We start from the raw sequence: 16,979 nt of genomic DNA, 5'->3' as shown, positions 1-16,979 counted from the left end.
TATTTGTTTTTAACCTTTTAGTTTTATATCAGCTGTATGTTTGCATGCAGCTGGGTCTACCTCCCTCCCTCTCACTCGTCACTCCCCTTAAGGGAACTCTGCAGGAGTTTCTGCCCCTCTTCTGTTCCCAGACCCCAGACTGGTGGGAACTTTTTAAGGGAAGTGCTGTGATTGGGTGCTATTTTTACATAAAACATGCACAATCTGTCAAAGCAGGTTCCTCAGGGATGTGCCACCAGCAACATCCTAAAGCCGCAGAATCTGGACTGCTCTCCAGATGTGATGGAAAACATCTGCTCCAAGCTGCCTTGCCGCTAGCCCTTCTTTCTTTTGGATAAACAGGGCTAGTATGAAACATATTGCTTCAGTTTACAGAAATACTATAAATATAGTAGTACAAGAGTTTGTATAGACAGAAGTTAGATTAAGAATTAAATTGGCTTCCAGATTATTTAGGTGATCTACGCTTTCTTATTAATGAACCAAATCTGTGTGCTCTCAACACTAAATTACATCCAGGCATTAAGCATGCATGCAATTCTCTTTTCATAAGACTACAAACAAGAAGTGAGGATTAACCATAATAAATTGCATTTTAGATTAATGCTGTATTCAAAAAGAAAAAAAAAACTTAATTATTTAAACATTTTTATTGCGTAATTACAAAATCTAAAACAATATTTTAATCAACTGTAGAAGCAAATATTAAATCTATTCCCAGGGGCTGTCTTCAAAACATCTGGCAAGACCTTTAGGAATTCAACAATACAAAACATTTACTAAAATAATAAAGCAAAAAATATATATGATATTAAATATATATTGAAAGCACCCAGTTTTGTATACCACTGACTAAAGGTTTACCCAAAACTATAGTACACTGTGTAATCTGTATGCTTTGGTGCTGAACACACAAATGCATGTGATGTGTGGAAATGGTGCTGTGTTGTCATTTAAATGTGTAGTGCTTTTAAATAACATTTTAATAACCACAGAAAAACCACACATGTACCTATAACCAGTGTGGACCAGTAGAAAAGCCCACACTCCAATGGTGAGAATATAAATTAAATACAAGCATTATTATTAAGATTTTACCCATAAAAACAGCTTTCCTGAACATCTTCCACCATGCTTTTTTGGAAGCAGACCCTGTTGTGAACAAATGGGGTGAATAACTGGAAATGATCAGACACTCACCCTGTTTACATACAGTCCTTTCTGTGCTGAAAATCTGGAGCTTGAGATCAGTTGTGCTAAGAATAGTCTGAATCGTTTCCCACTGTTCTTCACTTGTGAATTACTATACAATTTAACCACACTGTTTGAATCTATTTGTTATGTAATGCTTTAAAAGGGTGAAAATCCATGCTCAGAAGTTTTGGACCCCCTGTAGTTTAATGGGGCATGAAGTGGAATGGTTGAATAATAAAATGACCAGACTTTTCTGCAGAAACCTTACACACACTACAGCTGGGATGTGCTTTTACATTCCAAAGTGCATGTGAGGGCAGCAGTTTTACAACAGGACCAGGCAATAAAATATTTTACATAGGGTTAATGAGCTAAGGTAACCGTCTCCTTGTTGAACATATGCGAAGTTGGCTAAAGAAGCCTATGATGATAAGAAGCAAACAGTATGTGGAGATAGCAGACATGATTCACTTCAGTTTAGGCACATCGTTGGTATGTTTGCTTTCACAAACTTTGGCAATTACAAAGAAACTGTATTTACTTTATTTTTATTAACCCATTATCTGTCAGGGTCAGGGTCCACTTTCATTGGGAAACACTGGGTGCAAGGAAGGAATACCCTGAACAGGACTTAAATCCATCGACTTTAGCCACCCCCTTCCTTTCCCGGACACAGCCAATTATGTCTGTGTAGACGCCAGGCCAACCGATAGCATAGTTGAGATTCTAACCCGGATCTCAGCAGTGGTGGCTAGTATAATAGACCAGTGCACACATTTGGGAATTGAATCTGGTTGCTGAATAAAATTACATGCAAATTTTATACACACTTCAAATAGTAGATGTGACTTTTATAACATAATAGTATTCCTGAAAGGTCCTGCTGTGCATATTCAGTTCCACAATTTTTTTTTATTACAACATGAAGAATCAAAGCCTCTAAAAGATAAAGAAGGGATGTATGCATACTTTTTAAGCCTACACGGGGACTACAGGTGTATTGCATGTTTGTACAATAGCCATATCCACACTTTTAAAAGTAAATAAAGACCAAAATGACTTTCTGTTGTGACAAGGTACAATCTTGACAAGTAATCTTTCAAAAGCAAAACAAAACCTTTTGGCATTTACTTTTAGCTTGTAGAGATAAGTTATTCAGCTTAGAAAATAATAAAGATAACACATTATAAAATAAGGTCTCCGTAAATGAAAAGCTAGCATGGAATCACATTTTTGGCAAACATTAGAGAGCTTGTTTTGATTAAGTTAAAAGAAACTGTGCATTGTCAGAATCCCAATGTGTAAAGGGGGGGGGGGGCTAAGAAAAAGACATTCATACAAACTTTGTCTTTTTTACCCTTGTGAAAAGTGCAATTTTACTTTCTAGTTTCAGCTACAGTCTAGACTCTCTTGCCATATTTGTACTGAACATTTCACACACTCCAAGCCCAAAAGCCACACGACGAGAACATGGTGCATCAAGAGATCAACCACATCAAATACAAAAACCCTTAAAAAATTACATCTGTTACTATTAATGCCTTGACTGAACTGCAATTGTAATGCACTTAAATACTGGGAGGAATGCATGGATCCCTCCTATTCCCAACTAATGGTAAATATGACGTCATTCCTAGGTACCCAAATACTGTTAAATGTAGTATTTCGGAGTCTTACTAATGCACTGATTCTGTTTACAAAAAACAAGATATAACAATGACAAAAACACAATAATTGCACAATAACTGTCATTCAGGAACTGGAATTAAGTTTAGGTTTGATGGTAAAGAGTCATAAAAATGAGACCCCACTAGGGAGTGAAGATGGCTGATCACTATGGGGATGGAACAGACACCTCTAGAAGTCGGTTGTTTTTACGCTTGCAGGCGACATTATTGCCGTTTTTGGGTCCTCCTTGGATGAATTTGATGCACACTTTGTCCTGTTTGAACTGCACAAGGAATCTAAAAGAAATAAAGGTAGAATGACTACATTGTTGTACTGATTTGCTTTATTACGCTTTATCAAAAAGTGTCACAGTGTGAAACACCTACTCATCTGAAATGTCAATATGGATCGGTTCCGCAGCTCCAGTGCGATGAAGTTTGGTAATGATCTCTATTAATCGATCACTGCTCAGCAAGAAGTCACCCTTGGCTGCTGATGCAGAGCCCTGAAGACAGAGATAGCACAAAATTTACTTAAGTGGCTCTGCATGGTTAAGGTACACATATTTTTTTTTAGTTTGAATTGTGAAGAAATGTGTTTAAAGAGAACCCTTGTCATTTTAAAGGGGTTATAAACTTCAAAGAGAACAGTCATAAGCCTTGCCTCTTTGAGTTTGAGAGCAAAGAAGCCGTCATTCTGAGTGCTAACAGATACACTGGTCAGATCAGGCAGTGGTACGCTGGCCTTCAGTTGTCCTGTCTTCTGATCAGCCAGCACAAAGTTCTTCTTTGTGAGGAGGAAGATTCTGGAAGATCCCTAAAAACATAAGAAGTAGTGAATGATTATTCAGCCTGATGTTTGAAGCACTACACATCAGCCTTATATGTTCATATGCTATATGGCCTGTGCTATATGCTAAGTATGTGGATACATGACTGTTAGCTTGTTGGACATTTCAGTCCAAAGCCATGAGTATTAATACTTAGTTGGCACCCTCTTTGTGACTACAACTGCTTTCACTCACTGCCGAAAGACTTCCAAAGGATTTTGTTGGCAAGTGTTGTTGGGAAATTCTGCCTATTTATTAAAAAGAGCATTTTTGTGAGGTCATTTTAGACACCTGGTTGAATTTCATGTTGTTTTTTTTCTACATAAAAATGGAGCAACACATTCTCTACAGGCAAACTTTTATACAATATAGTGCACAACCGCTGTTTATTTGCTAAATTCGTGTATTGTAAAAAGTTTAGCCTGTTTAAAAGATGATAGTGTATGTTTTATTTTACTAATATAATTCAGCAAGTGAATAACAGTGGAAGTCAACAAGACAATATAAGCAGCCAGTTTAATGTAATGCTCACCTTGCTATTGGCTCTGTTGATTTTATTGACCACATCTGCCAGAAGTAGCTTCTCATCGATCATGCTGTTCAGCTTCTGGTACTTCGGGTTTTTGGTTATTTCCAGGTAATCTCCTTTAAAAGGCTGCCCCACACTTGGAAACAAAGACAAATGATCTTGAAGCTCAGGGTTAAATAATTATATAACATTTGTATACAGGAACAATGCTGGTTTATACCTGCTGGGGTATAGAGCCTTCTTGTCTTTGAAGAGCTCACTTGCTTCCAGTTTCTCTTCATAGGTGGATTTCTTCTCATCTGTAAACTGGCTCCTGTATTTCTTGCACTGTATTTAAGAATTCAGCAAGAGACATTTAGAAATAATAGCACCAGTCCCAATAAAAAAAATATATGCATAAATATAAACATAAATGCATGTCCACTTAGTCTACTATAGTAAGGTAATGTCTACTATGGAAGCACTTCTGTAAGTCGCTCTGGATAAGAGCGTCTGCTAAATGCCGAAAATGTAAAATGTAAATGTAAAATGTTATTGAATCCTAATGGAAATCTATAGAGGATTTTAAAAATAAGTCTATCAGCGGGTCCATTATAGGTCTGGGGGATTAAAGTCAGTTTGCCAAGAGCAAAGTGTCAAAATATAGCCAATATAAAAATTAGTAATTATTTTACACAGACATGTTGAAGTTGTAAGCCTAATTGCCAACTATGACTTTACAGCAAAAAATACTAACATTATTAATATGTTGCATCTGAATACTGCTGCTACTGAAAACCTGTCTGCCCATACTATAAACGTGTTTCATCTTCTGTTAGTCATGTTCTAGTCCTGTTATAGACTTATATAACACATGCTCTTGCTTGCTGTAGTTTCTACTCTAAGCACCTTTAAATTTCAAAGAGAAAAAAAAGATAGAGATCTGACCCTCCATAGATGGAAGGTCCTCCTGAGCTCCTCATGTGTGCCCTCCAAGAAAAGGTAAGACCTTGCTGGCCAGCTCTTATCAATTGGTGACATTGAAGGCAATGTGTTTTTCAAGCCAAGAAAATACTTCTGCATCTATATACAATACAGATTCATATGTTTAAACACAAAACATACGCAAAGCATTTATTCTATAAAAACATGTTAACTTCCCACAATCAATCATTACTTACAATTCTCTGGATAGTGAAGTCATAGATCTTCTTGCCAGCATTTGCTCTGAAGAACTTTCTGTATTCCCTACGCACCTAAAACAGTAGTAGGGCCGGTCTATTATTTGTAGTCATGACAACATGAACCTTGTATCATAAAGGCCACAGTGTTCCATAGAATTTAATATTATTTACATCCAGATCAGATCAGATCTAGACCAGTTCTTTTTCTGTGCTCTCCACCAATAAAGACGTTGGTCTTTAAATGACAAATTATTTTAATTAATTCCACAAAAGGCCACAATTTCCCTTCATTGGAAAGTCAGGATATGACCTAGGACCTAAAGCAGGGGAGCTGATTTAATATATAATATTACAATGACTAAATATGGTTACTTTTTTCTATGGTATTATGTAAACACTACACTGTTTCAATAAGACAATGGATATTGGTTTTTAGTTTGACTTTAACAGAGCAAAATCCTGTCTATCAAACATTTGTTACAAATCGAATGCCCCAGGTAAGAATGTACCCAACAAATACTTCATTTAAACATTTAAACAAAATGCCCAAAAAGTGTTCAGGTTCTTAACAAATACAGGACTGAAACCACATATCCAAAAGGACTCCCATCAAATTGCCTATCATGGGCATAATCAATTCCACAAAAGGCCACAATTGCCCTTCATGGGAAGGTCAGGACATACATGACCGAGAAGCTTAAAAAAAGGGAGCTGCTTTAATATGTAATATTAAAATGACTATGTTTTTTTTTCTATGGTATTATGTAAACACTACACTGTTTCAATAAGACAATGGATATTGGTTTTTAGTTTGAATTTAACAGAGCAAAATCCTGTCCATCAAACATCTGTTACAAATCGAATGCCCCAGATACGAACACACCCAACAAATACGTAATTTAAACATTTAAACAAAATGCCCAAAAAGTATTCAGGTTCTTAACAAATACAGCTCCAAAAAACTATAACCAAATTGCCCTTCAAGGCCACAATCGCCTTTCTTTTGGGAAAGTCAGGACATACATTGATAAGGCATAACATTATGACCACCTTCCTAATATTGTGTTGGTCCCTCTTTTGCTGCCAAAACAGCCCTGAAACGTCGAGGCATGGAGTCTGACACCTTTCTATCAGAACCAGCATTAACTTCTTCAGCAGTCTGAGCTACAGTAGCTCATCTGTTGGATCGGACCACACGTGCCAGCCTTCACTCCCCATGTCTATCAATGAGCCTTGGTCGTCCATGACCATGTCACCGGTTTATGATTGTTCCTTCCTTGGACCACTTCTGATAGATACTGAGCACTGCAGACCGGGAACACACCACAAGAGCTGCAGTTTTGGAGATGCTCTGACCCAGTCGTCTAGCCATCACAATTTGGCCCTTGTCAAACTCGCTCAAATCCTCATTTTTCCTGCTTCTAACACATCAACTTATAAAATGTTCACTTGATGCCTAATATATCTCACCCACTAACACGTGCAATGATGAAGAAATAATCAGTGTTATTCACTTTACCTGTCAGTGGTCATAATGTTTTGCCTAGTCAGTGTACATGACCTAGGAGCTTTATAAAAAGCAGCAGGGGAGCTGCTTTAATATGTAATATTAAAACGGGTAAATATGGTTTCTTTTTTCTATGGTATTATGTAAACACTACACTGTTTTAATAAGACAATGGATATTGGTTTTTAGTTTGAATTTAACAGAGCAAAACTTTTTTGATTTTTAATGCCATGGTTACACTGGAGGTTATATTCATGACAGGATACGTTATTCTTTTGGTCCTGATATATCTGGTTAAGGTTTTTTGAAGCTGTCCTTAACTTTTAGATATGTGGTTTCAGGCCTGTGTTTGTAACAAACCACTCTGGGCATTTTGTTTAAATGTTTAAATGAGGTATTTGTTGGGTGTGGTCGTATCTGGGACATTGGATTTGTAACAGATGTTTGATGGACAGGAATGTGTGGCATGTTTCACTTTAAGAAGGTGCTTCTAAGACTTGAAAGGCAGCTAAGACTACCAGGGATCGAGACTATTGGTCTAGCTCATGAAGCTGTAAAACATATTTGAAACACCATGACCACTTTCTAACAAATCTATACTACATTTATATTGATACCAGCATATGATAATGATTATGCTATGATTATTTAAGAATGCTTGCATGGTTAGTTGAAAATGTTTCTGTACAGGACCTGTAACTGTAAAGGACATTAAAGATAGACAGTAATTTAAAAAAAGAACATGAAAGTACATTTACAACACAAAGCAGGGGAAAAACGATGACATATTTAGCATCAACACATAAAAAAGTCAACTAATTCACCAACGATAAGATAGTAAAAAGTACAATATGTTAAAAAAATTATAATAAGACAGACAGTGGTCTCCTCATTCAGTAATGCATCCAACAGTGTTGCCACCTGAAAGACTGACAGTGATGCTAAAGCAGAACAATCCAGTCACACACACAACACACACACAATGCAAACAGCATTCATCAGAACTCTGGACCAACACATAAATGCTACAAAGCAACATAGTGTGTTAGTTACATGCAAAGACTGAGAAGGGAGATGGACAGACAGACAGGGAAAATCTCCAAGCAACCTCTGCAGTGTCAGGAAAGGCCATAGTTTTTGTACTTTCAGCTAAAATAGAAGGCAAAAAAAATTATTTAAACCCTATTTTTGGGTTATCCAGATTCGTTTTATCTAAAGCTCTGGATTACAGGAGCAGATTTCAATCTGTTCTGTGAAAGGCAGCTGATGGTGCACTTACATCCAAAACCTGCACTTTTTATCATTAATGAAGGTCAGATCTAAGCCTAAAGGATGTTATTGAACACTGATGCCAATAGTAATGTTATAATATGACCAATATTAAGGTTCCAAGATGGTATTAGCAGTAGGAATCAGGTTAATAAACTGATTATGGGGAGAACTGCATTAATGTTAGGAGTTAGGGGTTGCTTATCTTATACAGCTCAGCCATTTACAATACAATTAGATTTTTATTTAACCTTTGAAAAGCTTAAAAAACACAATTCACAATTGTGGGTAATTCAATGTAGACTGATGGGTAAAATTATAATAGGTATTTACACCGATCAGCCATAACATTAAAACCACCTTGTTTCTACACTTACTGTCCATTTTATCAGCTCTACTTACCATATAGGAGCACCTTGTAGTTCAACAATTACTGAATGTAGTCCATCTGTTTCTGTTATGAGTGGATCAGACACAGCAGTGCTGATGGAGTTTTTAAATACTGTGTCCACTCACTGTCCATTCTATTAGACACTCCTACCTAGTTGGTCCACATCCTTGTAGATGTAAAGTCAGAGACGATCGCTCATCTATTGCTGCTGTTTTAGTTGATCATCTTCTAGACCTTCATCAGTGGTCACAGGATGCTGCCCACAGGGCGCTGTTGGCTGGATTTTTGGTTGGTGGACTATTCTCAGTCCAGCAGACAGAGTGAGGTGTTTAAAAACTCCAGCAGTGCTGCTGTGTCTTATCCACTCATACCAGCACAACACACACTAACACACCACCACCATGTCAGTGTCACTGTTAGTGCAGTGCTGAGAATGAGCGACCACCCAAATAATACCTACTCTGTAGTGGTCCTGGGAGAGTCCTGACTATTGAAGAGAAACAGATGGACTACAGTCAGTAATTGTAGAACTACCAAGTGCTTCTATATGGTAAGTGGAGCTGATAAAATGGACAGTGAGTGTGTAAAAAGTCAGTGGGGTCTAAATATTTGTTGAAGTCAATGTTTAATTTTAAATTGTGACACCTCGAGGTTGATTGTTAGTGTGTGTATATGACCACCCCCCCTTTAACAGTGCAGTTCAGGATGGGACAGGGCCAGTGCACTAGTTGGCAAGTACCTTGAGTCCCAACCAGTAGGCCCAAATGACGGCGACAGCGTGCTTACGCCTGGCCTCCTCCTTCAGCCGTTTAAGCTCTCTGCGTGCCTGTGAGAGAAGGAGGGAGAGGGAAGAGGAATGCAGAAGAAAGCAAAGCTGTTGAAAACTGTAGAATAGAGTGAAGAGGAGGCAAATTACCAGCCCAGAGTGAGAGCAAACTGGTGGGCACACATCACACAAAGCTACACTGTGTTTCCGATTAGCAGTTCTGACAAAAAGGTGATGTTCCTTAACCTGCTGTTGACTTGAATGCATTTAGATAACTGGAGTTATCCACTGAATTACATAAGGAAATTAAATACATTAAATAAATGGATAGCAAAGTAATACACAGAGGTTTAAGATACAAATTACACAAATAAAGACATTTAACAACACAAAGCAAAGTTGGCTGAAATGTAAAAGCAAAATGATGTTGATGTATCATGCAGACGAAGGTTGTAATGGAATAAAATGACAATTAAGCTAAAATAATGTATCTCTTATACCTCATACACACAACTCAAGCAGGGACACAAGTCTGTACATGGGCCAATTTGGTCTAAATGTCCGTCTGCTGCACTGGAACCGGTCAATATGCCAAGAAGTTAAAGCTGGATGAGTTTTAATTCAACAGCAGCCAAAGCTGTAGGATACTGGGTCCTCCCACTGTGAGCCATCTTACGGTCATGTTACTTAAAGCTATGGCGGAACATTGTCTTAGCATGCATGGAATGAGATGGGATAGGATGGGATGGGATAGGGTTCAGGACATTGTGAGGTTTTTGTTCCTCTCAACTTGGGTGAAAGGATAAATAAAAGCCTCACACTTTATTAATACCTTGGTTCCTTGCCAGCCGGCCCAAATGATGGACACGGCGCGTTTACTCCGAGCCTCATGCTTTAAGTGCCGCAGTTCTCTCCGAGCCTTGTTTAGATGATGATTTAGGAATTTTGGTTGGAAAATAAGAAAACATTAAGAACAGACGTTAGAAACACAGTTAAGAAGCTGAGAGGAGAAAGATTTTTTAAAGCAGTCCATCAGACAGAAGTAAGCATTGAAACCTTCCTGAATTCATGATTAGTTTTATTTTCTTTCTTCTTTTGTCACTATTAAATAAAAAGATGAGAATATAATCTTACAAACTACTTTGTACCAATGACCAATAACAATTAGTTCTTTATTGGCTGTGTGCGATGACGCCTAACAAAAATCATGGTTATTAGAATTCTGATTCATGTATTCTGTCACATTTGCCTACATTTAATACTATTTATTAAATGCGTTAGAATAATATAACATATTAAATTTTTCACTTACTATGACCTGTGACTAAGTCTATCACAAATGCTCCTTAATTTTCTGACCGCAAATATTTAAGCTGATGATAGTATTTTATGCACAAATAAGGTTAATCATGACATGTCACTCGTTTCTACCCAGGACAACATTAGCTAATGCTTTTTAGCCTTCTTTTATATAAAGAGAGGACATGGGGCTGTTTTATATAAGCAGAACATGGGGCTGTTTCCAAATTGCATATTCATTCATAACTTATGAATTATGACAGTAATGATGTACATTCTTGAGTGTGAATAAAAACAATCTAAACTGTATTTTTATAATTAAATTATTTAAAACGTTTAAAATAAGTATCAGTTTAGAGATGATGTCATCGTGTGAACAATATAAAGAGGGGGTTTCTAAGCAGGAACCTGCAGAGACATTTAGTTAGATTTTTCTCAGATTATAAAATCTGAATGTCTGCTGGGAATACACGTCCATACACGTGCATGATACTGCAACTCAAGATAGTCAAGCATCAAATGTTTCCAGATGCTTATCTAGCAAAGAAAAACAAGTAACTAAGAATGTAGACACTTGTCCCTAAGCATTTTATTTTGACTATAGCAATGTGGACTCAGACTGTTCAGTCTTACGCACTGAACACTTGGCAGAGAACAGGTATTAGGAGGGGGTGAAAAAGATGCATTGAGTTACATACAAAGTATTGATTTAAATTTAAAAGGACATCTGTAAAACAGTATGTAGTAAGTAAATATTTGTCACAAAGATGACCAGTATTAAACATAAACATAAATACCTGAACATGTTTGATCACATTGTATTTTTGGCTAGTAAACAAACAGCAGCCAGTTATTTCTGGTCGATTTTTGGTCAGTTTTGCTTTCAGATATATGTCAAAAAGTAAAGTTTGGATTTTTCATTTTTTAAACAAGTATTCTGCAAACAGGAATCCACTACTGTTAGTGAAAAGGATAGATATGATGGTAATAGTATTTTCTTCTTTGTTTGTTTATAAAAATGGACATCATCCTCACTACCTGTCTTAAATTCTACCTGCCTACTTATACTGTATATTTATAAGAGTATAAAAACATTCATTTTGTACCTAATCATTATTAAATGTATTTGAATAATGAGTCTTTTTGGTAAGTACAATCTGATATCTGTTCAAGGTTTTGACTGAAAAACTTTAGCTCATGCAGGTCATAATGTAAGTCTAATAGAATTCTAAAAAAATCCCAGATATTATACATATTATACTGTGGTTCTATACAGGGTAAATTACTGCAGTTATACAGGGCTTTAAACACGAGAGTATGAGATTGTTGTTAGACATGCTACTTCAATTTCTATAAATAAAAAGAAAATACTATTTTAAGTTCAAGATGTAAAAATGTGTTGACTTGTTTGATTAGTCAAAACTTTTAATCATGCCTAGCTGATTTTAACTGCATCTGAGCTAAACTGAGGCAGCTAATCGGAAGAAACAGTTACTCGTTTAACTATACTGTCTTGCATCGTATTGTAAACACCGAATGTACATGTTATTTTTAATTGTTTTATACTATGAGCAAGACACCTCCAGTATATATATCAGAAAGGTTGCATTGTCCACCATTTCAGTTTACACTGTATAATCATGCCAAAGAAAGAAAGAAAGATCCACACACAGCTACAGGAAATGAATGGATGACCAGACAACACATGGGATGAGCAGTCAGGATGCTAACTAGCGAGGAGAAACACAGTGGCAGGCTGATTAAATACCTTCATTCCCTGCCACACTGCCCAAATGACAACCACAGCGTGTTTATTCCGAGCCGCCTCCTTTAGACGCCACAGTTTCCAGCGAGCCTGCGCAGGTTAGCCAACGAGTCCAGAAAGCAGCAGACACAGGGGGATAAAGATCAGAATGAAGCAGACAGCGAGAAGACAGAGATACAGACCGATAGACAAATGCAGCACTGAAACAGGCAAAAGGAAGTTTAAGAAGAGAGGAAAAAGCAGTAGTGCTGCTCTCCAAACTAACTCACTCTAGCCTTGGCAAACATCAGCGGAGAAAATTGAAATAAAATGGACCCGTTTGTGGCCTGGTTGTAATAAATGATTTTGCAATGAGGGTAAGTACCTGTGTTCCATGCCAATAGGCTGCAATGGTGGTCACCGCCTCTTTGCATCTCTTTTGGTATTTTAGTTCACGCAGCAACTTACGGGCCTAAAATTAATGAGAAAAATATAAGTCATGGCAAAATGTTCAAGCATAATGCCAAAAACAAACTGAGCCTAGTTCTGCTCTTACCTTCCATCCTCTAATGAACGACTGAACCACTATGGAGGAACTCTTAATCTTCTGGTATTTATTTTGTTGCTACAATGAAAACAAAACAAAAAAATTTAAGCCAAGTGCCACTGAAGTGACATTCATAAAAAAAAGAATGAATTTATTGATAACTAGGGCTGGCTCGATACCACTTTTTTATGTCTGATACCGATACCACAAATTGAGTATCTGCCGATACCGATACCAATCCGATATCGTCATTTCTCCTCTCAAACAACTAAGCAGTAATAATACATGTCTCAATGCACTATGGTTAAACTAGCTATCTAAATAACAATGCTCAGACTGTGAAACAAATATTCTAAAGGAATAAATACAGAACCTACAACATCACACTGATGCAAAACTGCTGTTTTTATTTTACACAGAACATTAAGCAGCATTTTTGGCTTGTTTAACAGCACCGTACAAACATTTAAAATATGTGACACATATCGCTTTACAGCGTGTCGTCCAAAGTGTCTACTACAATTGGAAGATGTGGATTTTCCGTTAAAGTTTTGTCATGTTTTCAGATGATTAAAACCCACTGGATTTTGAAGAGGACATCTGTGGCTAAACGGGAAACGTTTTATTTCATAACACTAATGGATTAAACGTTGAGAATGTGAGAGATCTCCAAGCCGGGACAAGATAGGTTTTCTTTATCTCAGGTGAGCGATTTATCATTTATAAAGCTGTTTTTATTGTGTTTAAACAGTGTTTTAGATGTGGTAGTAGTAGATGTTTTTTTTAAATGCTAAAAGTTTAAGTAGATCAGTGTGTTTTAATTTCTGAATGGCTGCTGCAGATGAGTTGTAGATCAGTGGCACATGTTAATGATGTCATTAAGATGCATCTTGTTACAGTAGTTGCCGAGTGAGCTGGCAATAACGTTGGAACGTACTGTATCTTCGTGTGTTATTTGCTTTACACACAAACAATGGCCTTATTTACATTAAGTGTTACTAACATTAAGTGTTATTTACATTAAGTGTTATTAAGTGTTACTTACATTGTTATTAAGTGTTACTTACATTAAGCAACAGTATCGGATAAATTTTTTTTCCTTCCGATATCCGATCCAGTGATTTGAGCCAATATCAAACAGATACCCATACAGAGTATCGGATCGGTGCCAGCCCTATTGATAACCTAGACAAAAGAAGCATAACTTACTGCATATCTGCGGTACCATGCAGCCACAACCACCTGGCTCTTCTTCAGCAGCAGGAACTGGGTCCGGCACTTCCAGCCGCGGTAGATCTTCTGGATGAGGGTGGCCAAGTCCTCCAGACACTGCCTTCTCCTTTCCTCCAGGAAAAAGAGCTGTGAGAAAATCAAAAGCTCAGTATGAACACAAAACCAGTCTAAAAACATTCAGATTGAAGAGAGATGACTGGAGTCTGAATACAAAAAACAACCCCCAGCATATATAAAATAAAAAGCATATGATTTTTACAAGGTTAATTCACATAAAATCAAAACATATAGTATTTAAATCTGTTAGAGGATACGATTAATGCAAAGTATTAATGTCACCTAAACAAAGTGTAATGCATATGTATAATTCTGGTTATACCCCTCTCCAGATGGACATACCTATTAGACTTGGCCTTTACCACATTATAATGAGTGGCAAGCTTTTAGCTTTTACCACTTTGGACTGAACGGAAAGTCTACATGAATTTGAACCCACTGCTTTTTACAAATACAATTGTAATTCTTAAAATCTAGCTGGAAATTTGAAAATGCATCACCACTACCATGGCAACATTACACAATAAGTAAGAAGGGGCATCTTTCCTGGTCCATATAAAACAAGGGATGGGCTCAAAGAAAACAAAGGATGTCTTTAAGATAAGGAAAAAGCGTCATGGGAACACTAGGAACACTATTAAGAACTAAATATGCCTCTTTTACCTAGTAACTAATGTAATATATTACTGGTGACACTCAACAAACCAACATCATAAATCTGGGACAAATGGGAACCAATTTCCCACATGCTTATACCAATATTCACAATAGCTGCCAAGTCCACTTTACCCCAGGCAGTCATGCCCAGCAAACAGCTAAATAAAACTGCTTTTTAATAACATGAGAAAGCTCAGGGCCAAGACCAGAGTATGAATCCATGCTATTAGAGGATTGTTTTTTTGGACAGCTGAAGATTACATAAGTAGTACGTGTATAGATAGGATAAACAATGTTAATTGCTGAAATCTGTAAGGTAAGTGGTAGAAGAGTGGCGTTTCCGGCATTAGTTGTTCCATACAGCCAAACAGAGGAATGTTTAAATGAAACCATGTGTTCAGTTTTTTTTTTTTTTATTCTTTCCTCTTTATTTTAGGGAGGATGGTTAAAATAATATCAGAGCATGTCAGAAAAGAGATAACTGCTTGGAAAGCTGTTAGAAACGCTACAAAGTGAGTTTACTTAGGTCCTAAATCAGCCTTATATACACCGATCAGCCATAACATTAAAACCACCTCCTTGTTTCTACATACACTGTCCATGTTATCAGCTCCACTTACCATATAAAAGCACTTTGTAGTTATACAGACTGTAGTCCACCTGTTTCTCTGCATGCTTTGTTAGGCCCCTTTCATGCTGTTATTCAATGGTCAGGACTCTCACAGGACCAACACAGAGTAGGTATTATTTGGGTGGTGGGTCATTCTCAGCACAGCAGTGACACTGACATGGTGGTGGTGTGTTAGTATGTGTTGTGCTGGTATGAGTGGATCCACCCATGTCCACCCATTGTCTACTCTATTAGACACTCCTACCTAGTTGGTCGACCTTGTACATAGATGTAAAGTCAGAGATGATCGCTCATCTATTGCTGCTGTGACAGTGAGGTGTTTAAAAACTCCATCAGTGCTGCTGTGTCTTGTTCACTCATACCAGCACAATACACACTAACACACCACCACCATGTCATTGTCACTGCAGTGCTGAGAATCATCCACCACCCAAATAATACCTACTCTGTAGTGGTCCTGTGGGGGTCCTGACCATTGAAGAACAGGGTGAAAGCAGGCTAAAAAAGTATGTAGAGAAACAGATGGACTACAGTCAGTAACTGTAGAACTACAAAGTGCTTCTATATGGTAAGTGGAGCTGATAAAATAGACAATGTGTGCTGAAACAAGGAGGTGGTTTTAATGTTATGGCTGATCGGTGTATGTCTGCACATTTTTAAAGGTATGGCTTTCCAGTTCTGTTACTGGTTGATGACACAGTTTATGTGTTACATTTCTTGATGTCTTCTTAACGATAACAGCTTCAGTATTAAGAATTTAGAGAGCCTGTTACTACTCACAGTTCTGGGATTCCGAATAAAGATTTTGGAGCGCCCATAGGCAAATTCCTCTTCTGGTACCTCCAATTCCTTCAGGAGGACCTCCACACCTCCCCTGCATTTACAGAAACAAGCATGCTGTTACCAAGCAAATAAGTCAAGATGTTAACCAGATCCAGACAACACAAAGCTTACAATGACTAAGCAAAAAAAGAATGCAGCATTGTGAAAGACTGCATTGAATCAGCACACGACACAAAACAAATGTGATGGTATACACTAAACTGCTTAACCAATTCCAAACTGCGATAGGATTTAAAAAGTTATCACAATTTTCAATGAACCCTGAGTCATCCAATGACGAAATAGTGAGGTCAATCAAGTCTGTCTCAACATGTCTGGATACAGCTGGCGTCTACGGCGCTCTTAGGATAAGGGCTGGAGAAAAGTTTCCCGAGATAAGCAGCAAAACAAGTCAGACATGTTGACATAACTGTCTACATGTAGCATACTGAGGAAGTTTTCCCTGAACGAAGACAAGACTTGGCATGTTTTGATTAATCCTGTGTTTTAACCTATGCAATAAAATGCTTTAAGCTGCTGTTAGCAATGTGGGCAACATGGCTAACATCTGCCAGACCTGGTCATAAAAAGTCTTTACTCTGGGTGAGGTCCACACCCATCCACTAAAGCCATCTAAGGCCATCTATAGCAATGAGGAATGCAAGACGTCACC

General features: G+C 37.5%; 1 protein-coding gene across 4 annotated transcripts in view; it reads right to left on the bottom strand.

The window, feature by feature from the left end:
* Nucleotides 1-631: 631 nt before the first annotated feature.
* myo1b (myosin IB) overlaps nucleotides 632-16,979 on the bottom strand; it is an 83,916-nt gene continuing 67,568 nt past the window's right edge. For 2 of the 4 annotated variants that reach the window (XM_063006563.1, XM_063006565.1), the window contains 12 exons: nucleotides 16,265-16,358; nucleotides 14,116-14,265; nucleotides 12,916-12,984; nucleotides 12,745-12,831; nucleotides 9,290-9,376; nucleotides 5,381-5,455; nucleotides 5,148-5,282; nucleotides 4,441-4,547; nucleotides 4,224-4,356; nucleotides 3,526-3,678; nucleotides 3,249-3,367; nucleotides 632-3,158 (listed from right to left, as the gene is read on the bottom strand). In XM_063006563.1, coding sequence (XP_062862633.1) covers nucleotides 3,029-3,158; nucleotides 3,249-3,367; nucleotides 3,526-3,678; nucleotides 4,224-4,356; nucleotides 4,441-4,547; nucleotides 5,148-5,282; nucleotides 5,381-5,455; nucleotides 9,290-9,376; nucleotides 12,745-12,831; nucleotides 12,916-12,984; nucleotides 14,116-14,265; nucleotides 16,265-16,358 — 1,339 coding nt within the window. In that variant the 3' untranslated portion in view covers nucleotides 632-3,028. Of the gene's footprint in view, nucleotides 3,159-3,248; nucleotides 3,368-3,525; nucleotides 3,679-4,223; nucleotides 4,357-4,440; nucleotides 4,548-5,147; nucleotides 5,283-5,380; nucleotides 5,456-9,289; nucleotides 9,377-10,148; nucleotides 10,236-12,744; nucleotides 12,832-12,915; nucleotides 12,985-14,115; nucleotides 14,266-16,264; nucleotides 16,359-16,979 lie in introns of all 4 variants that reach the window. The other 2 variants (XM_063006566.1, XM_063006564.1) reach the window with 2 other exon arrangements.

The sequence above is a fragment of the Trichomycterus rosablanca genome, chromosome 12 (genome assembly GCF_030014385.1).
Source record: "Trichomycterus rosablanca isolate fTriRos1 chromosome 12, fTriRos1.hap1, whole genome shotgun sequence".
NCBI classification, from domain to species: domain Eukaryota; kingdom Metazoa; phylum Chordata; class Actinopteri; order Siluriformes; family Trichomycteridae; genus Trichomycterus; species Trichomycterus rosablanca.
The sequence above is the reverse complement of the archived record's forward strand: the minus strand, read 5'-3'. Positions and strand labels throughout refer to the sequence as shown.